The sequence below is a fragment of the Podarcis gaigeae genome (genome assembly GCF_964106915.1).
Source record: "Podarcis gaigeae genome assembly, chromosome: 2".
Classification (NCBI taxonomy): Eukaryota; Metazoa; Chordata; class Lepidosauria; order Squamata; family Lacertidae; genus Podarcis; species Podarcis gaigeae.
The window spans coordinates 43873230-43901173 of NC_139679.1; the positions used below are offsets into that span (position 1 = coordinate 43873230).

General features: G+C 43.5%; 1 protein-coding gene across 3 annotated transcripts; it reads right to left on the reverse strand.

Annotated features, from left to right (window-relative positions):
- Positions 1 to 27650, reverse strand: PCP2 (Purkinje cell protein 2). Of its 3 annotated transcripts, none has more exons than XM_083726047.1 (7): positions 27077 to 27110; positions 25069 to 25131; positions 24624 to 24804; positions 22696 to 22814; positions 14687 to 14810; positions 12655 to 12818; positions 1 to 973 (listed from the first exon to the last, which is right to left on the reverse strand). In XM_083726047.1, exons 1-7 carry the CDS (start codon positions 27086 to 27088, stop codon positions 785 to 787), a joined length of 852 nt encoding a protein of 283 aa, XP_083582173.1. In that variant the 5' UTR covers positions 27089 to 27110; the 3' UTR covers positions 1 to 784. The 3 variants fall into 3 exon arrangements, with proteins under 3 accessions (XP_083582173.1, XP_083582171.1, XP_083582172.1); XM_083726046.1 differs by lacking the exons at positions 1 to 973; positions 27077 to 27110 and adding exons at positions 9168 to 9337; positions 27492 to 27642; XM_083726045.1 differs by lacking the exons at positions 22696 to 22814; positions 27077 to 27110 and adding an exon at positions 27492 to 27650 and having other exon boundaries at positions 24628 to 24804.
- Between the last annotated feature and the right edge of the window lie 294 nt (positions 27651 to 27944).

Below are 27944 nucleotides of genomic sequence, written 5' to 3' on the forward strand. Positions count from 1 at the left end.
TCTGGTTTGCACATCACATTAAACCATATTAAAATAAACTATTGTTTAGTGTGAATGGGCTGCTAAAAGCGTGGGTGCAAGACAGATGGCTGAACAGGCCTTTGATTTGCTGGAATATATCCTGCAGTTTTATGAAGACGGGAGAAAAGTAGTTTGGTGCTGCAGGTGAACAGCCTGCCGTGATCTCTTTTTTACATTTTGTCAGACTTCTTGGGACTTCTGAAAACTAAAAGTACAATCCACCCGCCCCCCCCCCCAAGAACTCTGTAATTCTGGCAGTCCCATTGTGTAATCACCCAGTGCATTGAAAGCTTGATAGTTCAATATTCAAAATCCAACGTACTTTCACAGTGTTCTGTTCTTGCTGGGCATGACCCTGTTCCATAAATGACTACCCATTTTACACTCTGTTCCGAGAAACCTTTTTTAATTGCATTTATACCTTTGAGGCAGCACTTGCCTCAGTGTCCAAGGGAACACTGCTTGGCATGTTAAGAGGGATAGAAATAGAGGAATCTGATGTGTATGTGGGGAGGGGGACTTTGTGGGTAGTACTGCTTGCATCCTATGGGGAAGCAGTGCCAGGGCTTAGTGGATTTGAGAAACAAGGTGTGTGCTTGTGTCTTGGGTAGTAGGACTTGACAAATATCTCATGCAAGGACATTGAAAGAACCTCGTTATCAAAAATATTTGTAGATTACATCCCTACTGCTGGGTGGAGGAAATGTGAGGTTAAAGCAAAGCATGGTAGATTTGGGAGAGGAGGTCTTGCAGATCTGTGCCTTTAGGAGGAAGTGCTAGGATCCTGGGCACTGACAGGTTTGGGGGTTGGACTTTTTACTTTGCCCTTAGCAGCTTCAAGCTGCTTGCCATGGATGCGGTTGATGAAGGAGAAATAATCATCCATGGGTGCAATGGGAACGACTGATATATCCGAAGCGGCACCTTCTGGTAAAGCCAAGTCCTTGCTCTCCTGTTGAAGCAAAGAGAAAAGTCAGTTTCATCCCAGATTCTTCTTTCATGTCTTCATTCGGCATCTAATCTCATCCATGACCCTGATGATAGCCTAAGACTAGCCTGCATGAACATAGATTATACCTTCCTGTACATTCAAATCCCGACCGCAGCAGCTTTGTGCAGTAAACAACCTCGAGTTCCCCATCAGAACCACCATTATCACCATCCACCCTTTTCTGTCACTCGTATAGTCCACATTACTATGCCAACAGCTCCGAGCACAGGGTAGAATCTCAAGGTCTTCTGTCCTCCTAAGGGCAGGCAACTCTGGTCTATTAAGTCACATCAGTTCCAAACCGTCTGGAAAAGATGCGTCAGTTGTGAAAGGGACACATCTATTGAAAGACGTTTTGGGCACCCTGGTGGTTATCACCAATTTAAGCTTCGTTACTCAAACCGCTCGGTATAAAAAGGGGACGTGGCCTACATATAGAGATTACTGAGAGATTAAGAAGGAAAATAGAAATTAAAAGATTATGAGGAAATTAAAGACCATTTTCAGAGTTGGCTGCATTACAGACAAATACATGAGATGTACAAGGAAGATAATAAGAAAGGGTTTAGCTATACAAGTTATAGAAGAAGTAAAGCTGCTGAAGAAAGCATATAGTATTCTGCTAGAATGGGCAACAAAAGATGAAGAGGTCAAATCAGTTATGATCAAATGGGCACAAGATACAGGACACAATATATAGTTCGAGGACTGGGAAAAGCTGCGGAAGGTAGATTTGAAATTTACTGACTGTTCTCTGCTGAAAGAAAACTATATGAAAATGATGTATAGATGGTATATTACACCAGTACAAATAGCAAACATGTATAAAACAGGACCAAATATATGTTGGAAATGTAAAGAAAAAGAAGGTACTTTCTATCATATGTGGTGGGAATGTAGAGAAGTTAAATTTTTTGGGGAAATGATATATAATGAATTGAAAAAAATGTTTAAAATGACATTTGTAAAAAAAACAGAAGCATTTTTGTTAGGGATTGTAGGACAAGACCTGCCAAGAAAAATAAAAAAATATTTATGTATGCTACAACAGCGGCAAGAGTTTTGCTAGCACAAAGATGGAAGAATGAGGAAATCCCAACAAAAGAACAGTGGCAAGAAAAATTGATGAGCTATGCTGAACTGGCCAAGCTGACATATAAACTGCGTGACAAGGACAACCATGACTTCAAGGAAGAATGGGAACTTTTCATAAATTACTTAAAAAGACAACAAAAAGATTTGGACTCCTTGGCAGGTTTTGAATAAACATCCACAAATTTATTTGTTGAATATATGATAGATAAGGCAATGGTATGTACAATTTTACAATATGCAGAGGATAATATGTGTAAAAAAACCAGAGACAGGAACTGAGGGGAGTCCTTGGGGGGGGAGGGGATAAACAACGGGGGGAAATGTAAATGGATATATTGATTGATAAGTTGGTTTTGTGTGTGTGTGTGTGTGTGTGTGTGTGTATGTGTATGTATATGTATATGTTTTGGGGATTCAAGTTTAGGTGAGATGGATGACAACATTTGTTATTACACGGAAAGCAGAAGATAAAAACTTAGCCTGTACTTTTAAGTACTATTTCCTTAGCTAGGTTCCTTACCAGTGTTGCTCAGTTTCCACAGGCCTTCATTTCCTGCATCCCTCCCTCTCAGAGTCCACACATAAACGCAGATTACAAATTTCATTTCTTCCTCTGCCCAAGTGCTGCTCTTTCAACCACACATACAGCATACATGAGCACACACAACCTATTCAGAAAAGACTCCATGGGTAAAGTGCTTGCCATTCCTCCAACCTGCCAAATCCAATTTTTCACAACCCAAAATGCAACAGGACCACCCAACTGGCTCTTGCGGACACTGTGGTGGCCCTGGGCACCAGGTTGGCAATCCCTGCCGTATGGGTACAGTGTTGTTGATGAAAGGTTTCAGTGTGCCTCTGGCCAGATCTGTATATCCTTCAAGTTTCAAGGGTCTGGAACAATTTGTGTTTCAGGGAAGAATGGCCTGAGGGGATCAGCCACAAGGTTGCTTTAAAGATTTAATGATGTGCACTCTTTCAGTTTTAAAGGAGTTATAGTTTGCAAATACGGAGTCTGATACTGAAGTAGGATGCTTAGGCGTTAGCACAGTGTGAAGAAGGAAGATGAATTATGGTGCAGCCAAAGAACTTAGAAGCACTGTGGTTCTTATTACTGCTGTCAGCCAGTATCTTGTCTACTGTCCAGGGAATCAAGGTGTCGTACACTTCAGAGGCAGATCTGGATGAGTTGCTACACATTCTCATCCCAACCTCAAATTGCCTGGCTGTAGTGGTAGAATTTGCCCTTTTCCGGTAATAATGACCTCTTCATTTCTGTGCCATGGGAGTGTGGAGATCAGCACTTTCAAATATGCTCTGGGTGATTTGCAAAACCCTTTTTCCCCAGTGCAAAGCTAACTTTGGATCAGATAGCTTATGGCAGACATCTATATACATGCTTTATTTTATTTTTTAAAAAAACAAATATTGCAGAACGTAAGATGGCAAAGCAGCAGTGTACGTGTTGAATCGCTTCACAAGAACGAGATCCGCATTGATCTCTGAATAGATGCATCCGCTCTTGGAATGGAGATAGAAGACGTACAAGGAAGCCAATGTGCGTTTGTGTTTCAATCAGTGATTCTGTTGCCAACTTAATTTGCTGATGTTTGTGTGCTTCCAGAGTGCGTTTTAAAAAGAGGAGGAATGGCTGGCTCTGGATAGCTGCTGAAGGCAGTCTGCACTCACTTTCTTCAGTCTCACTCTGTTAATCATTGGCTGACAGCTGCTTATCCTGTTACAGAAGGTGGAATTATGTTACTCTGCAGTATCAGTGTACCCATGGGTAGATCTCATTGATGTGCGTGATTTGACCTGGGCATGGTGTACATGGAATTTTGAATCCGGATCAGAATGTGGCCATCACAGACTTGTTGGCTGAGCTTTCTGCTTATATATGAAGCATAAGCCACCAAGGAACCTATGATCCCCAGTGCATACAATTCAACATAAAATTATGTGCATTTATGAAGGCTGATGGTGGGTGGCTAACTCTGTGTTGGGCTGTGATGGATATGTGTGTCATCACTCCATGTTTATTCCAGGGAGCATCTCCACATAGTCACTTAATGTGTGCTCTTTCCTGCCTTTTTATTTCCATTACTTACATTTGCGACTAGTTATTGTAGTTGCTCACACACTTGATGTGTACGCACCACACCATACATACATGTTGGCATGCATATGCACCCCTTGCGCTCACCTTCTTGCCATATAATTCCCAAGTATCAATCCCTCTATTTCTTAGCTATGTTCAGGGGTCACGGCTAATTCTTATGTAGCCAAAATGGCACTACTGTACCCCAAAACAGTGCTACCCATGCACAAAAAGGAGGTATGAGCAAGATGAAGGTGTGTGCATACACAACCACACATGCTTATGCATGCTTTATCCAGTGAAGTAGGTGAAGGTCCTGTGTGAGTGTCTAGAGGCGGTTGGAGGATGGATGGCGGCTAACAGATTGAGGTTGCATCCTGACAAGACAGATCTACTGTTTTGGGGGGACAGGAGGCGGGCGGGTGTGGGGGACTCCCTGGTCCTGAATGGAGTAACTGTGCCCCTGAAGGATCAGGTGTGCAGCCTGGGAGTCATTCTGGACTCACAGCTGTCCATGGAGGCGCATGTCAATTCTGTGTCCAGGGCAGCTGTTATCAGTTCCATCTGGTACACAGGCTGAGACCATATCTGCCTGCAGACTGTCTCGCCAGAGTGGTGCATGCTATAGTTATCTCTCACTTGGACTACTGCAATGTGCTGTACGTGGGGCTACCTTTGAAGGTGACCCGGAAACTACAATTAATCCAGAATGTGGCAGCTAGACTGGTGACTGGGAGCAGCCGCTGAGACCATATAACACCGGTCTTGAAAGACCTACACTGGCCCCCAGTACGTTTCCGAGCACAATTCAAAGTGTTGGTGCTGACCTTTAAAGCCCTAAAGGGCCTCGGTCCAGTATTCCTGAAGCGTCTCCACCTCCATCGTTCTGCCCGGACACAGGTCCATTGCCGAGGGCCTTCCCTCGCTACGAGAAGCCAAGTTACAGGGAACCAGGCAGAGGGCCTTCTCGGTAGTGGCACCCACCCTGTGGAACGCCCTCCCACCAGATGTCAAAGAGAAAAATGACTACCAAACTTTTAGAAGACACCTGAAGGCAGCCCTGTTTAGGGAAGTTTTTAATGTTTAATAGGTTATTGTGTTTTAGTGTTCTGTTGGAAGCCACCCAGAGTAGCTGGGGAAACCAGTTATTATTGTTGTTATTATTATTATTATTATTATTATCCAACTACTTGTGCTGTGTTTCAGTGAGTGGTTACTACCTGTGCACGTTCAGGTATCTGGTTTATGTTTCTTGATTTTATTTGTTCATTTATTGTATTTATAGTCCACCTTTTTCTCTGAGGAGCTCCATGTGGTATACCTGGTTCTCTCTCCTCCTCATTCAGTCCATACAACAACCCTGTGAGGTAGGTCAGGCTGAGTGGCAGTCATTCTCAGAGTTTCTGTTATTGTTGTTGTTGTTGTTGTTCCGCCTTTTTCCCCTGACGGGGACTCAAGGCAGCTTACAGCTAAAATTTCATTTCATTCCATTTGTCTGTGGAAGGCGTTGATCCCTTCCCTCACACATCTTTTATTTACAACAACCCTGTGAGGTAGGTGAGGTTGCAATTGGCTCAAGGTGACCAATGTTGATGTGTAGATGACGTCTATGTGAGCAGCAGGATCCAGCACAGGAGATGCTTCCTGATGGAGAACAGACCGTCCCTATTTTCCTTGGAGAAATGTTGGAGGAAATGTAACCATATACTTTCCATGCAAAAGATCATCACAGAAGCTCAGTGGCTACTGATCCTACAGAGGGGGATTTAGAGCAGAGAAGCCTGGGGTGCAACTGTTTCCTTGCTCAACACTACTTTGCTCCTTGTAAAGGTTATTCCAGGCATCTGTTTCATAGTGCATTCATGGTGTTTTGCACTTAGGATGGTATTAGGCAGTTTCACACAATCCTGCATTCAATTCTGTATGCAGAGGTGGATTTGGGGTGTGTGTGTGCGCTGCCGGTTCAGTGGCACTGGGCACGGAGCTGCAGGGGACACCGCAATTATGATTTCGTATGGGGATTGGGAGGGGCACCGGATTTTGGCATCTCACTCATACGCCACAGCTGTATGGACCTGGAAAGATTTTGGGGCAGACTTACTGCTATGTTACCAATAATTGCATATCCCATAACTTTCTGCTGACATCCTGTAACTTTTGATACTACAAATGTTCTGGGATGGTCCCGCTTTTGTGCACAATAGTGCAAGAGTGTCCTTCCAGATGACAGTATTGTAATAACTTTGGGGAAGCGTCACAAAACAAGTAGTAAAGTGGCATGATGCATGTAAATCTACCACTAAGGCGCTATTATTGGTCAATATGTGAGAAGAATTCCAGTCTGGAGGGGCCCAACCTCTCTTCTTGCACCTTCTGCCATTTTAATATGTGGGGTGGGTGGGTGTGTTTTAACTCTCAGGGGTGGGAGGGCATAGATAGGCAACCTGTGAACCACAAGATGTTGTTGGACTACAACTCCCATCATTCCCGACCATTGGCTGTGCTGGCTGGGGCTGATGGGAATTAGAGTCACAACAACATGAGCTGAATTAAACTGATTATTGCGATACATTTCAGTCAAGGTTCAGGCTTGCTTATGGGGCCGAATTGCCCTTGATCGCCCTGATGGATGATTTTTATAGGGACATAGTTAGTGGGAATGTAGAGCCTCTTATTCTTACTTGATCACTCAGCAACTTTTGACACCATTGGCCTGTGATATCATGAACCAACTCAGTAAGATGGGTATTTGGGAGACTGTTTTACAATGGTTCCGATCCCATCACTGAGGTGTGCTTCAAAGAAGAGCATGGGTGAGAGGCCATGAAATTGGCAAGATCGAGGTGCTGTATGTGAGCAGCTCTTGAGTTTGGATAATTGGTCAATTGCCTGTTTTGGACAGGGTTATACTCCCCTTGAAGAAGCAGGTTTCTAGTCTTGGGATAATCCTGGATTCATCTGTGTCATTAGAGGCCCTGTTGACTTCAGGATTGACTTTTAGCAACTTCAGCTAGTAAGGCACCTACAGCTGTTCTTGGACCAGGATAGCTTAACCAGTGTCATCAGTGTACTATTAACCTCCAAACTGGATTACTTTAATGTACTTTTTGTGGGGCTGCCCCAGAAGCTGCAGCTGGTGCAAAACATAGCATCTTGACTGCTTACTGGGGTAGACTATTACCACCACATTACTTTAGTACTGAAGGGATTGCACTAGCTGCCGATTAGCTAGCAAGCTAAATTCAGGATGTTAGTACTGTTAGAATTCCTGCTCCGTGATTGCAGTCATAGGATTGTTGTCTATCACATGACGGTGTATGTTTTGACTCCACAGAGTGGGAAGTGATGGAGACAGGGTGTTTGTGTTACTGTGTTCCGTGAAGGGGGACTATTGTCCTTTGTTCTTTCCCTTTGCTGTCTGATGCTAGAGAGAGAGGGAGCCATATTGCAGTGCTCTCTGTGTGTTTATATGTAAATAAAGTAGATTAGCAAAAATGATGAGTTGCTGAGGTCTGTCATGCAAGCTACGAAGACTCTGTGGATCCCTAAGTGTGCCGGTGTCTGTTGGCATTGGTCGCTGTGCTGTTCAGGCTGAAGAAAGCTTTTGAAGCTCCCAAACGATCGACCAGGAGGAAGGGAATATGCCAGTTGGGCATGTGTCTCTGCCAGGGTCCTACTCGAGTGTAGGCTGAGCTCCTGACAAGTACTAGTGTGCAAAGCCCTGTGCGGTTTGGGACTAGGATGCCTAAAAGATTGTCTCATCCCTTATACCTAACTGATCACCACTACTCAGCAGGAGAAGGCCTCTTGCAGTTACTGTCTCTACAGGAGGTTCATTTCATGTAACACAGGAACTGGGCCTTTACTGTGGTGGCACCTACCCTTTGGAACTCCTTCCTGTTATACATCAGATAAGTGCTGTCTTTACTGTCTTTTGGATGCCTATTGAAGACCTTGGTTTTTCCTCCAATAAGCCCTTTTAAGTGAATTTTTTTTGTCTGCGTTTGTGTTGGATTTGAAATTGTTTTTATATATGTTTTCATTGTGGATATTTTGTTACTTGTTTAAATTGCTTCAGAATGTTTCATAGGAAGCGATTTCAATGAAATCAGTGAAAACAGCTGGAGGGCCACAGGTCCAATGATCGGGGTATGTGTGTCAACATGTGTATACAATCCCACCACACTCATCCATGTGTTACTGTTCAGCCCCCAAAACTTACCTTTTCACTCTGTGGGCCACTTCTGACACTCCTTTATTAAACTCATTTTAAGATTTGCCCTCTGTGTGCTCCCCCCCCCCCAATACCTACAATTTTTCTGCTCATTTATTACTAATGTGAAAAGGCCCGATTACCCATCTGGTACAGGGGGGTTGGAACATGGACTTGAGTCGCATCCAGATGACCGGTTTGTTAAGCATTTGTCCTGATTTTTTCATACAAAATTTGCAAGGGGGTTATAAGACGTTGGCTCTTTATTGAACATTCTGACTTATTTGCAGGGAGGTTCAGTGTTGCTTCAAGCAAATGTAATCCCACACTTTCTGGAGCATTTTCCTGTCAGTTATTGCAAAAAGTTTAACTTGGGATGGGTTGGGGAGGGAACAGAAAGCTAGTTTGTCACAGAAGAGGTCTAAACCAGGTTTTAATTGTGCAACCTGAAATTGCCAGTATGTGACTGGAGCCTTCTTGAAAATAGTGACACTGTATTTAGGTGTAAATTTATTGAAGTGGTTGTGACATGAAGGACACCCATGAATTATGCTCAGTTCATCAGAGGGAAAGGCAGGATTCCAACTCCAGGAGCAGCTGAGAGTGACTTAGTTAGTGCAATTTTACCTCCCCTCTTCCCACCACGAGAGCATGCTATTTGCAATGGTTGTTTCATGTACAAGAGTGCAGTTCTCGTTTCCCTGCTCCCCTGCTGCTAAGGGTCATCTGCTAAGGAAACCGACAAGGAAGAAACTATCTGAGTCTTTATTGGACTGGCAGGGCATGTACAGAGAATGAGCAGGGCGGGTACTGCAGTGAGGGGTTGCTATTGGGCGAGTGGCGGAGTGCTGTGCTTGGTGGCATTAGGTCGGTGTCTGTCTGCCACCTTCCCTGATCAGGACTGGGGAGGTACTCATTTCTGCAAAGAAGAAAATACAGTGGTGGTAGTACAGCCAAGGACGGGAGCTTTTCCCTCCCTGTAGAGCTGCTCATGGCACATACAGACACATAAATACAGAAACATTGAACAGACTTCCATCAAGATTCCAAGAGGCTGTGGGTGGATGCAGTGTGTGCTGTCGCTGTTTCTCATATTCACTTGTGTTACCTGACACCACCTGTCTGTAGAGAGCCAAAACCATCTATTGCAACCCCAAGCTAGGAATGGCTTGGCCATTGAGTGCCTAGGTCCAAGCACCCCAAGGATAGGAAAGGAAGGAAGGAAGGAAGGAAGGAAGGAAGGAAGGAAGGGGCTGCTACCTGAACCCTATGCATTTGTGGGTGATTACTGTAATCTAGGCAAATGATGGCATTTTCAAGCTTTGCCTTTCATAAACTTTGGGACCCATTTCCAGAACCTAAAGAGCTGCCTCCCAGGCTTGCTTCACTGTTTCATGGATGTCAGGACCACAGGGTTGTCAAAAGGCAGGGCATGCCTTACTGCCCACCCTGTCCAGTGTTATGTACTAAGCTTGGATCCTAGGAACAATAGGCAAGTAGGATCCTAGAATGCAACAACTGATTGGTCTTTCTCTTTAGCTAGATTCAGCTAATGCTCCTTCATGTGTAAGGCCCCTTCTGTGGCCCAGAAGAAGTGTGCATAGATTTGCAGAGGCCCTATGTGTCTAGGCATTCACTTTCCATCCATGCCACCAAGTCAAACCCAGCCCCGGGACATGAACAAGTTTTGTAGAAAGTGTCATCCTGGAGATGCCTCTTGTGGACATGACACAGTACGGCACAGACAAGGCCTCATGTTGTTCCAGCCAGAAAACACAGGAAAGAAACAGAAATAAAGAGTTAATCAGTTGAATAACAAGGAGAATATCACAAGGCCACCCCGAGCAGGGCAAGGGTTAGTGACAGTCTGTCAAAGAGACTCAATAAGGAAGGTTAATACGTGCATCATTCAGGAGCATTAATGGGGCCACAGGGAAAAGACATTGTGCGGATATGTATGGAGGGACATCTTCTGAGGCGGAACTGCTCTTCTCTGCAGGGTGTGTGTTCCTGCTCTTCCTCAGTGGCAGAAAGTAATTGATTGGCTACTTTGCAAAAGGACACTGAAAACAGGTTTGGTAATTTAGTTTTTATGGAGGAATTCAACAGAGCACTGAGGAGATTGCTCCATCCATGCAAGGTCTACTGCTAGCCTGATGGAACCATGTTCCCGCTCTTCCCCCTGGATGCTGTTTGGGAGGTTCTCCTGGACCCTCCAATAATTTGGGAGTGCATAGGGGGAGAGGGGAATTCCCATTGCACAGGCTAGTGGGACATGTTAGCTGACTCCAGCCCTCAAAGATCAGAAGCACAATATGACTGATTTACAGATAATGAGTGTTGTAGAACCTTGTGTTTGTTTATGCAGGTCTGGCCGGTAGATAGAACCAAGTAGGCTTGATGGGGTGAAAGGAAGAGAAGGAGAAGCTATTACATGAAGTAGCCCACAGTCCCATCTCAGAGGCCACAGTGGTTATGTAATGGCTAATCCCAGTCCCCTAATATCCTCAATGTACTTATATAGCACATCTCCCTTGGAGGTACAAAGGGCAATGGCCCGCAAGAGAGCATTTTCCATAATGGCTACAAAATTTTGGAATTTCCTCCTTACACGGGGGCATCAGACACTGTTTCTTGGCACGGTCATTGAAGAAGCACATCTTCTCATTGGCCTTTGACAGCTGAATCAGTATTGCTAGTCAGTGCTTTTTTCTGGGGGGACGCAGGGGTATGCATACCCCTAAACATTTTGTGAATCTTTGTACTTTTGTCCATTTACTGTATTTATTTTTCCTGATTTGAGCAATAAAATGGTGATTTTCTTGAGTAAAAATGAGAGTACCTCTAAACATTTTTAAAGAAAAAAAGCACTGTTGCTAGTGTCTCTCCATATACCGTCTGTTTTGTTGATATGTACATATTGCATTGTATGGCACTTTGGGGTAGGGCTGTTTTATTTTATTATACTCTTTTTTATTATTTTTAGATGGAATCTGCCCTGGGAGTTTATGATGAAGGGCGGGTAACAAAAGTAAATGATGATGATGATGATAGTATATGCAAGCAGAAATACATTTGCTGTATGTTACAATTTTGTAGATATAAATAGAATTAAGGTGGCCTGAGAGAAAAATAGAGAATAATGGTATGTGGGTGTATGCATGCGTGTCTGCTTTTTCACATTAAAATCTTGAGTTACTTGTGTCAAGTGTGAATGCTATTAATGTGGAAACAAACAAACAAACAAAAATCAGAAGCCTCTTAGTATGCAGACATGCAAAATAAATTATGATGATACTGACTTTGTGTCAACTCCTTGCCATCTGCTCTGTGTAGAGATGGTAATAAGTGAATCCTACTTGTTGCTGCAAGTGAATGTGGGAACTAGCAGAAACTCTTGTTAACAGACAATAGTTACCAGTTGGGTTTTAAGCATTAGTGTAGCTTTAAGAAAATGTGATATATACAATTTTAGTAATAAAAGGTAAGTTCTCTGCTAGTGTGCAGTGTCCTGAGGGAACAAGTGATACTGCCCTCTAGTAGGCAGAATGTCTTTTAAGCGAAAATCATGGTAGTGGCACAGATGAAACTGATGTTTATTTGGAGATAGACAATGCTGCTTTTCAGGGTATTGAATGCATTATATTTTCTTGGTATTCATCCTCCTACTTTCATCTCTAGTAAACATATTCTGCAGGTTTTTTTAATGCTTGCACAACAATAAATGAACTTTGAGGGTGGTATGTTGGTGGGGAAATGTTCGCATTTTGTTTTCACCGTGATGTCTTTTCAGGATTTTTACTGCTATTATTTGCATTATTTTGCCATTTCAGCTTGTTCTCCTTTTCTGTTATTGTTCAATATTTGATATGGTTTTTAGTTATTGACGTGAATTGTTTATGTATGTCACCTTTTAGAGTGGAAAGACAGGGCAAACATTTTTTAAAAGTACATCAAGCCCGATGAGCCTCTACAACTCCTATTGCTTGTTTCCAGAAACAAGCTGTGTTTGCAGAAACAGGCTGTGACTGTGACACAGCCAGACTTACGTGCATTTCCAGCTGTGCTACAGTTATACTGTGCAGGTACCTTTTGTGGCTGGACCTAGACTTAGACATGCGAGACTTACATTAGTCCCATTAACTGGGACTTAATGGGTCTGCTCTAAGCATGTCTAAGCCAAGATAGAACCCGGAGTCTCCCTGCCCTGCCCACTGCTTTCCATCTCCCTCTCACCTTGGTGGCCCCAGAGGCCGGTTTGTTGCTGGCATTACGGTCAGCATTTTGGAAGCCTGGGAGGTAGTTGAAGCTGACCCGCTGATCGTCCATCCGCCGGCTCTGCGTATGCGCCAACATATCCATGAAGTTGTCCATCTCTGGGGGTGGGCTGGGGCTGTTCTCTGCCCAAGAAATGGAAAAGGGCATTAGGGAAAGGCATACAGAGGGAGCACAGCACTAGGACTGATCTTGCCTCCCTTAGGAATCATGGACTTCTAGCAGTCAGTATTTGGTATCAGATTCAAGCAGAAAGAGCACCCTCCCATTAGCACAACAGTTCTCTGTGGAGTATAAGGGACGCGGGTGGCACTGTGGGTTAAACCACAGAGCCTAGGACTTGCTGATCAGAAGGTCGGCGGTTCGAATCCCTGCGACAAGATGAGCTTCCGTTGCTCGGTCCCTGCTCCAGTGTGGTGTAGTGGTTAAGAGCGGTAGTCTCGTAATCTGGGGAACCGGGTTCGCGTCTCCGCTCCTCCACATGCAGCTGCTGGGTGACCTTGGGCCAGTCACACTTCTCTGAAGTCTCTCAGCCCCACTCACCTCACAGAGTGTTTGTTGTGGGGGAGGAAGGGAAAGGAGAATGTTAGCCGCTTTGAGACTCCTTAAAGGGAGTGAAAGGCGGGATATCAAATCCAAACTCTTCTTCTTCTTCTTCTTCTTCTTCTTCTTCTCCTCCTCCTCCTACCAACTTAGCAGTTCGAAAGCACATCAAAGTGCAAGTAGATAAATAGATACCCTCCAGTGGGAAGGTAAACGGCATTTCCGTGCGCTGCTCTGGTTTGCCAGAAGTGGCTTAGTCATGCTGGCCACATGACCCAGAAGCTGTACACCGGCTCCCTCGGCCAATAAAGCGAGATGAGTGCCGCAAGCCCAGGGTCAGCCACGACTGGACCTAATGGTCAGGGGTCCCTTTACCTTTACCTCTCTGTGGAGTCAGCTTTCCTGATACAGAGCTGGGGGTGGGTAAGTGTATCAGTTTTTGTTTCTCTCAGTTACTCATTTACCCAATATTACACTTATACCTACTATACAATTTTTTACAATTTTTCACAAAACAATTTCTCGTAATTTGAAGTTTTAAATATTTTTATGCACACTTTATGCTACGGCTGCCATATATCCAGGATTTCAAAGGTGGAATCGACATCTGGGGGGAATTTCCAAAAGGCGGCGCTTTGTCCTAGATCTTAGGCATGTGTTTTTTTAAAACAAAAGCTCAACAATTTGGGGGCTTTCCTTGCAAAAGTTCAACAGTTTTGGGGTGTCCTGGTTTTTACTTTTTGAAATATGACTACCCTAAATATGCATTTTTTTGGTACATGCTACTTGGCTGGAGAGCTGCATTACAATATTTGGAGAAGTATGAATTCCAAAAGATGGTTGCATTTTGCTCTGCGTATTCTTTTGAAAAGTGCAAAGACAGCTTCACCTCTAAATGCAAACTGAGGGAGAAATTTAGCATAGTACTATGGCAATTGTCGCATCAGCGCAAGCTTTTCAGCTTGCCAGGAGGAATGATCCCCCCTTTCCTCTTCCCATGCACTGTCCTGGGGGTTTCCCCAAACCACCCAGAACCATTTTTTGGGGTGGTGGTGGAAGCCCAGTTGTGCTAGAGGAAGTCCTTGTGTGGGCTTGCATAAATGGGACTAGATATCAAAGCCCTACCCTGAATCAAATCTCTCTCTCATCCTTACTTCATTGTGCAAAGATGCTTCCAGCTAGCTTTGTACCTATGATCCACAAATGCATTGGAAGACTTTATGACCTAATAGAATTTCCCAAGCAGGTCCATAACAGTTGTTCACATATTACCAAAATCTGAGGACTGGGGTCAGCAGTTTTATGAGAAAACGGCCTCTAAGGAGAGATGGACCTCACCTAGGCTTGGGGTAGTCAGGACCAAGAGCTGTGCTAGCTTTTGCAAAAATGTGCCCACTGACCAGCACTTGCCCCCTTACTTGCCCCTCTCACCCAGCCTTGGTTAACTCACTCTTCTCAGTGTCTGAGCCGCTCTTGTTGTGAACAATCTGAATGTTGCATCGTTGCTCATCCATGCGCCCTCCTTGTACATGGGTCAGCAGACTGAAGAATCCTTCTTGTTCTGGGGAACCTGACTGCAAAACAAGGACAACAAATAAACAGGGCCTGACATCACCTATCCTGTGCCCTTGTGGGTCCTCCCCTCTGGCTAGCTTTCATCAGCAACATGAGGAGCAAAGCTGTGTTGTTTCCAAACTTTTGCCAAAGCACTCAGCAGGAACTGCTGCAGGTAGGTGACACACACACACACACATGCCTCCAATGGGTTTTTCAACCCTTTTATATGGTGCTGGATTACAAACAGTTATGCGGTGTCTTCCTCTGTTGATCCTATCTTCATCTGTCAGAGCTGGATTTTTCTGGGAAATAGCTTCCTTTGCCTTGTTGAACTTAACCAGTCAGGAAGTTACACAGCTTCCTATACATTTTACGTACAGTACAGGGATGTGTAGGCATAAGATAGGCATTACCAGTAGCAGTACTTAGCATTTATATAGTGTATTTTGAGTGTACAAAGCAGTTCACACACATCATCTCAATAATCCTTACAACAGCTCTGCAAGTGCCTCTTTACCCTGGCTTTTGATGTTCGAAGGGTATGTTTTTGGACCCAACTACACACACATCACATTCAGTATAATGCCGATTTCTGTTTCCAGATCTGCTTAGTATGGCAAAAGTTTCCTCATCCCTTAATTTACCCCATTATGCTGGCTGATTCTCCAGTGGATTGAAGGTTGGTGATCAGCGCACCCACCCATCTTTTGACAGCAGTTGTGCCAACTTGAATAAAATATTGGGAGGGGGGAAGTAAGCCCCACCCCACATAATCAATCACATGATGTGGTGCATGCACACCATTTGAATGGCAACGCCCCTCAACTTTGGGGGGGCAGCCCCCTCAAATAATTTATTGGGGGAGCCAAAGGCACCTTGGCCCTATGTTTGACAGTCACTTTGTTTAAAGTCTGAAAACAAGGGATTTTTTGTAGCCTAAAGCCTAAGATCATGTTATGGACCATCTGCACTGTGAGATAAGTATCCTTGCAGTTAACAACTCTCCTTAGGATCATATACCTAGACTGACACTGTCTTGTTGACGGACTGCTCCTCGGAGCACACAATGACACAAGGCCTCTCAAGCACACTCCACACATGTGACAAATTTCCAGCATGGCTATAACTTCTTTGTAGAACACTGCTTGTCTTGTACAGCTAATACAGCCATGTATCTTTCAAGGTGTGCACTTGCTGCAAGAACCCACAGTCAACTGGGGCTGCCTACCATGTGTGCAGGTAATGGAACTGAAACAGATGAGGCACATGTAATTTCCTACACACAAGGCCTACAAAGGAACATAATGTGTGAAGCTGCCTCCTCAGTCACCAATATGTTCAGGCTAAAAAGAAGCATAAAGCCCCAATTTGCTCTGGTGCATAAGAGCTGAACTAAGCCAGCTGTGTCTGACTAAAGCAACTCTGAACAATGGAGAATCCACCCACCTCCCCATGCAGCCGCTTCAATTACTTAATTCCCAATACTGCTAACTAGTGCTATTTTTCTACAAAAAGAGGTCCCTCCCTTGCAGACCCTCCAAGTGTCCCTATTTTCCAGGGACGTCCCTGATTTAGAGAAGCCGTCCCAGTTTCTGATTTGATCCCGGAATGTCCCACTTTTCCTTAGAAGGTCCCTGCTGGAGAAATATTGGAGGGTATGGAGTTATCCGACCCCTGAGCCGTCTAAAAGAAATCCTGTATAGGGAAGGTTTTTTTAAAAAAATGTTTAATGTTTTATTATGTTTTTATATACGTTGGAAGCTGCCCAGAGTGGCTGGGGCAACATAGTAAGATGTGTGGGGTATAAATAGTAAAATTATCATTATGGAATGAGACATGCCTATTTTCAACGGAGAAATCTTGGAAGGCATGCCCTTCTTCTCTTACAATGGCACCCACCTGAGGGGTGCTGGAGTGGAGTTCAGACTGAAAAAAAAGCCCTGCTGCACATTCCTAGCCATTCTCAGTCTCTGATTATCATTTGCCTCCTCATACCAGATTTCTAAGTGGTTCCTAGAGCCTCTCTTGGAATGCTTTTATTCAGACAAGTCACTTTTTATTTTTCTCACTGATATAGTCAAATGACATCCCTTCAGAGGCTTATTTCATCAGAAAGCTAGGTTTCCCCACCCCACCCCTGTCCTTCTTCAAATAATAATTATCATAGGTCTGTGGATTTCAGGCTTTAGAAATGATAGAATTGGATGTGCAGGTTTGAGATTTTTTTTTTTTAAGTGTGAAATCTTCCATTTGCCTTTTATCCATCTTGTGAGTTCAAGGCTGATCTGAAGTTTGAATTGGTGTTTTAACTCAGTGTTAAAACTGAGTTAAACTCAGTGTTTTAACTGTTAAATGTGATTAAACTATTATACTATATGGAGCTAAGTTTCATTTTGTACAATTATCGGGAAAGGCAGCAGGTTTTTAATGGAACCCACAAACTCCATTTTCATTCTTTGCCCAGTTGTGTGGTTTTTTGCCAATCCATGCACCCCATTGGTGTTGTTTTTTTTAACTGTATCATAATTGGCTCCATAAATTTGTATACTATTTTGTGTTGGCCTAATAAACGTATTGCCATAATATAGATTTTGGATTTTTTTATAGGCTAACCCAAGTTACCTTTTCCTTTTCTTTAGAAATTAATTTTTCATTAGAACATTAGATTTTCAGATTAAAATGCAAATTGGGTTTTAGGTTCAAAGAAAATTTATTTCACTATCTAGGTGGGAATAATGTCAACATTCACTTCAGGAAAACCACATGGTTGGAAAGCCATTGATCTCACCCAGGTATGTTGCTGCTTACATTATGAGAAATTATTGAGGTTAGGTGCAGTGTAGAGGTTGCATAGTTTGGAACAGTCTTTCAGGTGTGCTTGCTTTAACAAGCCTTCTCTTTCATCTTCTAGATATAACTTGAGGGCTCCCAGCAGGTCAGAATGTTCCTTTCTGACTTGAATATGAGGAAGACTATAGCCTTTTACAAAAACTTTTTAAAAAAGGATTAAAATCTATACAATTTCCTTTTAGGACTTTTCCTTTTCTTTTCACAATGAAGTGTCTGCAAATGCATGCTTTGTTCTTTACTAAAAAAAATGCTGCTGGATACACTACCAGGATACAACGCAGCTGCTTGCTTTTTTAAAGATTAAAAAAGAAAAAATATTTCTTAGACACAGTATGAAGAATAACAAACAACATTACACAAAGTTTGACTTCTTTCCTGTTTCAGTTAAGAAGGGGAGTGCAGCTATATACTGAAGTGCTGTATACTGAAGCGGCCTGTGCTTAATATTTTGGGGAACTGTTTTGGGGTTACATCACAGAGCCTAGGAATAAAAACTCCCTAAAATCAGCACCCTCTGTTGTGTGACAAGCCTGTGACTTCTTGTTATGGTGTAGCTGGCCACAGTGGAGCAATTAGGCAGCTGCAGCCTCTTTCTCCTGGCAATAGTAGTCCTTAGTTGGTATTCTTGAATATGTCCCAATGGAGCCGAGGTAGCCTGCTCCTAATCTGAGACAGCAGGCACAAACACAAAATAAATTATCCAGAATGAACCCAAACAAATTATATAATGTACTATTGAAAACATTATTTGCACAAGCACATCATTCCCTTTATTTCCAGTGTTCAGGCTGGGAGTGACATTATTTATGTAGCCAAAATGGTACCGGCCGTGTACAAGGCAAAGGTGTCAGCAGGTTTGGAGAAGCGCCAAGATTTGCAAAAGTAGAACAGAATGTAAGGAAAAATAGTAAACAGGGAAAAGGGAATCCTCAAACAGCCGGAGCCATAAAAACTCAGAGCTTCATAGCTTTGCGAGGCAAGGGAATGTCAGTGGAAGTGCAAATGGAATGGAAGGTCCTGCAATCCACCACCACCTCACACCTTTTAAAGTTTAAAAGTCTGATGCACCATAGTAATCCTGCTGCTTATCCATGCACAACAACACACAACCAACCTGTAACTGTGACTATCTTGTCACATCAGCAAACATTCCACATTTGCAGTTGTGGAATACAGATGAGTATGTGTGTGTTTGCATATATGCTTCGCATTGGCTACAAACTAATTGTATCAACTCAAATAAATAATATTCCAAAGTATCTGAAAACCTGCACCCAAAGAATTGTAGCATGAGTCCAAATCAATATGTGAAATTGCCTCAGATTATTCCCCCCTAAAGCTGTCTCCTGTCTTTGTTCCTCTCCTTCAATTACCTTGACTCGGGGCACCCCAAATCTTTCCTACCTTCTGGGTTCTCTTTCCAGCCCTCAATCTGTTTCTCCGAAGCTATTCCCATCCCTGGACCATATATGTATAAAAGGTTTTCCATTAGAAAAGCTGGCCTTCAAATATCTTGACAGAATGTTCATGAACATTCATTGTCGCACACTGGCTCAGCGAATGGTTGTACACCGGTACAAGTGTAATACAGTACAGATTGTTACAGCACTGTGATTTATTGTAGTATGATGATAGGATGCAGAATATACTGTTACTGAAAGAGCCAGACAATTGTGGTCATTTTTCTAAGTCATCTGGCAACATTTAACAATCCCCAAACCCCTTATTTCTAGGGTTGGCAGCAACACACTTTTGTCTCTATTACAGCTATCTACAAATAGTTCTTCATAACCCCCTTTTAGCTGTTAAAAAAAAAAGAGTGTTGCTATTTGGTTCTCCCATTGTGCCCTATTTATATTTCTCTCCCTATATCGTATCAAATAATAATTCTTCCATTGCATTGTACACTCACACACAGAAAGCAGGTAGATGGGAAATAACAGCAGGTGGGTGGGAAATCATCTACATATAAATGTGTGGAAGACAACATCCATTGCTTGTTTATAAATCATTACCACAAACGTAGACATTGTAACCTCTGCATCTTAAATTGGTCTATTCCCCACTTGCTCTTCCAAACCTGAGAGCACTGATTCAAGGAAGCACTGCAGCCTATTACCCTTGCCATACTGGTAATGAAATCAACCTTTGCTCTTCCTTATTTTGAGACAGAGCAACTGAATTCACCACATCCTCCCACAATTTCACAAAACAATTCAACCAATATCTGACTGCATTGTACAGCTGCGGAAGCATTATTTACCATTTCACGGTTAAGTGGGTCAAGAGTTTCTCAAGGCAAAGATAAGCCAATATATAAGATTCAGAGTCATAGGGCTCCAATCCAAGAGGTACAGTAGGCCTTTTCTGTGTCAAGGAGGGTTACTCATTTTGGTGAGCAGACAGAACGAAGAAGTAGCTTTGCAAAGTTGTCCATGTTTACAAAGTTGCCTATTTGTTTGCTGACTATGCAGGCATCAAATATACTGGAGAAGGGATGGTATTACTAGAAGTAGGGTTTTATTATATTTTTATATATGCTGGAGTGGTTGGGGAAACCTAGTCAGATGGGCAGGAAACAAATTATTTAATAATAATAATAATAATAATAATAATAATAATAATAATCTTGCCCTTCTCCACCATATGGAGGAAGGGATGTTTTCTTCCAAATCTATAAGCTATCATTTGAGGGGGAAGCCATCAACAAAGGTGGCCATTTACACGACACAGAAATGTGAAGGGATAAGAAATAGATCACTGTCAAGCTGAGGTGTCCTGGCACCTTACTAGCTCCTGGCTTCACTTCCTCTGATAACTTTCCAGCATTGACTAGGGGAAAGTGGGTAAGGATAAAGATCCAACTACAATGTTAAGGAAGAACAATAAATGGAAGTGTTTGGATGCAACAGGGGAGTTGCTTAGGGCAGGAAGGCCTCAGGTATCATATAACAAGGTCACAGTATATAGAGGAAGGGAGTGGTGATTGTGGAAGATGAATGCACAATGCACAATATACAAAGATGATGGGTAGTCAATAACATCTTAGCCCTAGGGGTCAGGTGGCAGGGGTCAGATTGGTGAAACTGGAAGCAGTACACATAGAATCATAGAGTTGGAAGGCAACTCCTCTAGCCCACCTTGTTGCTGGTGCTTGATCTGTACATTAGCTTTGAAAGAAAGACACCCAACCCTAGCACATTAGGAAACCAGAGGTATGCTTGGGTTAGAAAAAAACACCAAGGGTACCTTAGAAACCAGACATGAGAGGGCAAAGAGAACAGAGCACCCTATTGGAAATCAGCAACTAAGAATTGGCAGGGTTAAGCTGATACAAAGGGGATTGAGGCCAAACTGTAGAGGAAGTGATAGACATGGAGGGGGAGGGAGGAATATCAGTCAGCACTGGAGCGAAGCCAGCAAGTGTTCAGAATTAAGGCATTAATCTCCTTTCTAACCGTGTGGTCTGGTCCTCCTGCTGCACTAACTGAAAAATTAAACTTAATGGGGGCATTTGGCTACAAAGATATGCTTATTTATACGTGAGGTTAGTCACTACGTCTGGCAGTGTGATTCAAATGAATAAATGTGGCCCAGCTAGGCTTTTTTTTTTTTTTACCATCTCAGACTTCAAGGCTCAAGTAACCACTAACAGGGACTGACATCTCTTCCCTAAACAGTCTGCCTCATATATTCCCCCCCCCCTCAACCACTCTTAGCAAAGACTCTTCATTCAGCTCCTTACTATCAGGCCCGTTTATTTTTTAATCTAAACATCACAGCTGCTTTTTTCAACACTCTTGAATTTTCAACATCCTTCAAAATGAAGGGTCAAAGAATGGTCAGAATATTATTCTCAGGAACCTCAAAGTGCCATGTTCCTTACCCAACCAGATATTGCATTTGTCCTCTGTCTTGCTACCATGTTGCCCTAGATGTTCAAAAGTAGAATTTGTGTTTCTACTATAACCCTTTAATCTTGTTCAGAATCCCTAGTTTCCACAAGATGTTTTCCTGTTGAATTGGTGCTTCTTGTGTTCCTGTATCTCAGAATATGGCCTTGCTTTGAACCAGGGGTGGGGAACCTACGGCCCTCCAGATGTTGGACTTCAACTTCCATCATCCCAAGCCAGCATGAGAGCTGTAGTTCAGCAAGAGCTGGAGGGCCACAGGTTTCCCACTACTGCTTTAGCCTGTGAAGTACCATATGACTAGAAAGGTCCCAAGAACCAAAGAATCTAGACCTCGTTGTGCAGAACTGCTACCCCATCAAGCTGGGCATCACTTTGACAGCATTTTTCTTTAACTTTTAAAGTTGATAAAATGATTTTGTGTTTGTACATGCACTCGCATGTAATTGCCAATTAGCTGGGGAAAAAACAACCTGTTCATATTCTAGTGTCTTTCAATTATATCAACTTTATATCATTAGTTCTCAGATTTAAATGCAGTCAGTAATATACAAATCCATAAAGTGAAGTCACTGAAGGAAAGGGTTATTGAGTAATGCTCATGAAAACATGAATCAATGTCACACAAGAAAGCAAGGCCATTGATGACAGAAACACACAGGGGTTATAGACAAATAGATGCTGGCAATGTAGTCACACAGAAAACCGTAACTGGAAGAAAGTGTCCCATTGCACACAACCAACTAAGAATGACTATCAGATGTGGAGGGAAAGGGCATAACACAATGAGGAAACTAATAAAGGAGAGAAGGTTGACACCTGAGCACCAAATGAAAGGAGTGGGAGAGAGCCATCAGAAACGGACATGTCAGAATGCTACCAGAACAGAATGTGTGACGCACTTTCTTTTCAAAAGGTATCCAATTAATTGTGGGTCCAACCTGTCCATAAATGACTCCTGCTCCTTTCACTTCTATCAGCCAACCCTATTTTTGGATAAATGCCACTCCCCCAGCCCGTTCCCCCACCCCTGAGCCCAAACTCAATGGCTGCCACAGACATTCTAAATCCCACAGCAGTGGAAAAACTGGATGAAGACCTCTATTTGCAGCCCGTCACACCATGCCCAGGCCAACCTTACCCCGCTTGATGGGTTGGATGCTGGTGCTGCCTCTGGCGCTGCCTCTGGCAATGCCTCTGGAGCTGGAGCTGGTGCTGAATCTGGCTCCTTTTTCTCCTCCTCTTCAGTTTTGGCTTCTACTGTTGTCATTGTGAAACACCCCTCCTGTAAGTACTGCTCAAAATAGGTTCCTTCCCCCAGCGAAAAAGCTGTTTATCCCCTTGAGTTGGTGGTACAGGACCTGTCGGCGCTGTGCACTTTCCCTGCCCTCTGGCCACTCTGACAGTCCTGATGCCCGCTGCTCTTAGTGATTTATACAGAACTACAGCAGCAAGCACCCCCTCGCCGGCTCAGTGCCACCCTCTCCCCCGCACAGCCTCACTCTCTCCACACAGGAGATCAAAATCCATATTTTAATAAACACAGGCGTCCAATCTGCTCCCTCCATCGGATCCCCGTAATCTGCATAAAGATTATCCTGGATAATTGTCTCAAAAGAGCCAACACACACTTTGTTAGTGAGTGTGTGTGTGCTTATGTGTTCCCATGTGTGCACATGCACATGTGTTGCACCACAAGGAAACTGAGGAAAGCACATGCCTTTCCTTCTCGCCACTACATTTGTTTTGATCTGGCATCATCCAGGCTGCTAGCACAGTCCTTGTTTCCCTTGCCCTAATCAAGCCATGATCCGACTTCTCGTGATGTCCACTTTCAAATCAGATGTACTACACCTCTGACATGATACGACACTACTCATTTCGGGGCCTGGTAGCTGAGTCAGCTACAGGCCTTAGTCCTTGGCCAGCCACTGTGAATTCTGGCTCAAGCTGACACACAGCCCTCTGGGGTGATGTGGGAGGTAAGACTTGGCCCAGTCAAGAATGCACTGCTACACATATGTGTGAACACCCTTCCTAGAGATATAAAAGGCCTACACTAATAAATGCTTGGCACAATAGTGACAGGAAGAAAGTCACTGGCCTGTACTAAGTAGGTAGCAATAAAGTGAATTAATCTCTAATTTGTTACTTCATTAACAGTTATCTGAGCATGGAATTTCCTTTCTTATGCTCTTAGCTCACTCATATATTTAGCCCCCCACATTACAAATGAGGAAATTATTCTGACAGTGTTCTGCCACACCCCTATAGAAGTAAAAGGGTAATAGGAAACAGCCAATGTTCTCTTAGGTAAGCAGGATCTTTCGATCCTGTCTTTATACTTTCCCTTCTCATAGTGGGACACGGGGATAAAATTGAACCAGGTAGTGGATTTGGTGAGCCCTTATTTCTGGCCCATGGAATAAAAGCTGAAATATATGAGTTGTGGCCAAGAAGCTTGTGTTCTGGATGTGCTTGCTGCGTGAAGCATATAAGTGTTTAAATTGTGGGAAGCCCTTTCTTGTGTAGAAGTTAAACTTGGAAGGTTGATGGTAGATGGGGATTGTCTGCAGCAGCTGTAAGGTTCTTAAGGGAAAAGGTAGGCTTTCATAGCAAAGAAGTATATGGGGGAAAGGGCTGGGAAAGTTATTAGTCATGAACTATTTACAGATGAGGGCTGGTGGAGAAAGCAGGTACACAGGCCGGCCCAGTCCACTGAGCCTAAATACATCTGCAGTATGAGGAAGAGCAGCTGAGTGTCAAAGGTTGACCTGGTCCAGCTGGTGCAGTTGGCCAGCTGTTGAGTTCAACAGGTGGCAAGTGGATCTTTTGAAACACAGGGATGCCAAGGGATTTGTACAGCTTTGCAAGAGCAACTGTGGCCCTAACTTCTGCCTCCAGATTAAAGCAGAGCCATATTGTTACTCTAGGCAACTTGCCCAGCAAATGTTGGCAGCAGGGTCCGGAATAGGGTGCACAGGACTAGTAAGGTGAGTAGAAATTGACAAACAGGGTAGCCTGATGAAGGACAGAGGAGAGGCTTGGGGGACGGGTCATGTCACTCACTCACTGAATGAGGCATCTTGGTATTCTTGGTGCTGGTGTAGCGGGTGCTGGCATCATAGTCACCAAGAAAGGCACTAGGCAAGGCTTGGTACTGGCGCCCAGGCATGGACAGAGCCCTGAGAGAGCACAGGAAGAACTTCCGTGGACGCTTAACACTTCCAAGACTCTTCTTCTTCACCACCTACAAAAATGTCCAAGTCAAAGGATAAGATGGGATATGCTGGTTTCCTTACCCCCTGCCCTCCTCCCCATACTTGCCAGTTTCTTTCCAAACCCATTGGCTTTCTCAGCCATTTGGATTCTCTGGTGATTGTCACACAGGTGGCCAGGCTTCTCAAGGCTTATGCTTTATGCTCCCCAAAAGGCCACTGAGACAAATTGTAAGCATTTTCTCTAAATATATCCCAAGTTCAGCAGTAACCTCTCATTTGAAAAAAATCCCTACCTGGGCAGACATGTTCCCACTTTGATGATATGATGTTGCAGTGATGGCCTGGGATGAGATATGCTGAGAGAGAAACATAATTAGACAACGTAGGCAGCAAGACAGGCCCCAACGAAACCGTGCCTCTATCTCAGGACAAGAGCCTCCTGGACAGTCTGGGTCATCCCCATGGAGCTTGCTAATTTTTTTGTTTAGAAATATATAGTGTTAATTCAGATCAGTATAGCCCTATAGATCTTGATGTTTCATTTCAGAACATCATAACTGTATATAAATTAACTGAATAGTTATCAGGGACAGGGCCTTCTCTGTGGTGGCATCTGTGAAAACACTTGCACAATCTTTTCACAGTATCCTGTGTTTGACATATCCTCTCTAGGACTTTGCTGGCTTTGAGAAAAACCATTAAAAAAATCCAGTGAGCTTTTGGGTGATTTTATGGCACTGCGTTTTAATAACAAGTTTATCTTCTGGTGTTGTTTTTAATGTTACTTAATGTTGTTGTCACTTCATCTTATTGTTTAATATATTTCTAATACCTTCTGCTGTTGTTTTGTTGTCACCTTGGGAGGGTGAACACCCAGGGGTTGCCAAATTTTTTGAACTTCAGGACACATTTATAATTTTGATAAAGGGATGTGGGTAGCAGTTGCAAAATACCAGTAGCTGCCATGTAGCATGTGGCATATCACAAAGTGGCTATTGTCGGGCAAGACACATCACAAAATGTCTGTCACATCTAAAAGAGCAGAAGAGACACAACCAAAAAATGGTGCAGAGAAGACTAATTAAAAATGTTTGCAACATGGGTTATGTAAACAGCCAAGCATATTCCAGAAACCTCCTTCACAACCAAAAAAAGTGAGTTTGTACTGAATTACCTAGACACTAGGGAGACTGAAGTACTTTGGCATGGTTTTTATACGTTCAACAAGCAATGGCAAATCACAGATCACATTTGTCGCAATGGACTGAAATCAGAGATCCAGCGCATCCCATGCCACAGATTTGTCAATTCTTATTATTTTCTCATCTGCTCCAAACCACAATCAAATCTGAGTCCACACCTACAAATTTTATATGTCTATAGGTTTTTCTTGGGGGGGGGGGTGTCCTTGTAAAGATCACAAAGATCCATATGGCTCCACAGCACAGATTTGGGTTGGCGCTAAAGAGCAACGTATCTGTAATTTTTATTTTTTCAAAGTTCATTGAGACAGATGTGTTCTGTGCCTGATGCTGCTTTTGGACATATCTTGTGTACAGATCATGCTTGTGAAGGAAAAGTTTTCATGTGGAGCTATACTGCATGAATAGATTTCAGGTAAATTCAGGGTGGAGGGGGCACAGGTCTGCCTTCATTCTATTGAACACGCCCACCCCCACACACTGGTGAAAATGAAGGAGAAATCCTGAAGCCAGTAACATACCACTTTCACAGGGAAGAAGGGCAAACCAATGGGGAAGGGCCATAGCTCAATGGCAGGAATCTACTTTGAGTGCAGAAGGTCTTGGGTTCATTCCCTGACATCTCCAGGTAAGGGATGGAAATGTCCTCAGTGCAAAACCACAGCCAAACAGCAAAGTAGGCAATACTGAGCCAAATATACCAAGGGCTGGAGCTGGTACAAGGCAACTTCTAACAGTCCTGAGTGAGGCATGCCCCAGAGATTCCAGCAACCCTTTTAAAGAAAAAGTGACCATTGGGGGGCAAGCAAGCACTCAGGCTATGTGGAGGCAGGCCAGTGGGTGGGAATCCACCCTGCCATCTCCAGCACCCCCTTTCTAAAATGTGAACAAGCATCTGTCCGCTCTGGAACAGGAGAAGCAGCTTCTGTGAAGGCAGCCAAGCAAAGGGGGTGTCCCCTTTCCCCTGGCACTACCTCAAGTGTAAACAAAGAACTAAACCCCCTTCTTCAGGTTTTTTTTAAGTCCCTTTAGCCAGGCCCAAAACAACACTTTGGGCAAGTGCTCAGTACTGCAGCTGCTGGCATGAGGTGGGCCTCACAAGTTCTGACATCGTCCCCTCAAACCTCTATGTACCACGGTCACCTTGGCTTGCTCACCAAAGCCTAGTGGTGTCTCTTCTCCAAGTGAAGTCTCTGTTGCATCAAGACAAGAGGGGAGGCATCCAATCACAACCACTACCCACTATTCCCGGCATCCAATCAAAACTGAGTATTGCAAATGGGCGTGCTCAGGCCCACTCTAGGCCTAGCCAAAGAGACATACACCAAAGAGAATAGAAGTAGGCACTGCAGTGGGCACTGCAGTAAACCAGGGCTGCATAAGAGTGGGATTTTTAAAGTATGTTGAATGAAATTTAAATTTAAATATACCACAGCTCTGTAACATCTTATATTTTCAAAACATTGAGCTGGCACTGTGTAAATAATAAAAAAGGCATTTATGTACTCACCCACCTTAAGCCAGGATTTGATACCCACAGTCCCATCTGTTTTGAGCAGAGGAGACATCAAAAGAAGCTCTCTCTGTGAACAAGTGCAGTGGTAGCTCATGTAGGTGCTCTCCCCCACCCCCAGCTGATGAGGCACCATTCTTTTTCTTTTACTGCTCTTTTGGATGTGGCAGCCATTTTGCATTACGCCACAGCTATTTTGCGATTGGCACACATGGCATTTTCTCAATATTCCAAATGTGCCCATTGGTCCCAAAAGGTTGGCCAGTTATATCCCAGGGGGTAGCTAAACCCCAGGTCCAATCCAGAACATTCTGTGATGTCAAAATTCTCCTGGTAATTTAAATTCCTGCAGGGAATTGATTCATTAGATCTTTTAGCAAAGCTTGGATCACTTAACCAGCTAATAAAAAATTTCTTCAGGATCTTACCTGGTTGCAAATGGATGCGAAAACGA

Bases quoted from the DNA above. Each gene is read 5' to 3' on its own strand.
- PCP2 (XM_083726045.1), bottom strand. From the start codon at position 27,626: ATGGTGCCTCATCAGCTGGGGGTGGGGGAGAGCACCTACATGAGCTAC. The intron at 24,805-25,068 runs GTAGGGATTTTT...ACATTTTTGTAG, and splicing joins GTGGGAACATGTCTGCCCAG to GTGGTGAAGAAGAAGAGTCT. The intron at 12,819-14,686 runs GTGAGTTAACCA...TTTCTTGGGCAG, and splicing joins CGGCTCAGACACTGAGAAGA to AGAACAGCCCCAGCCCACCC.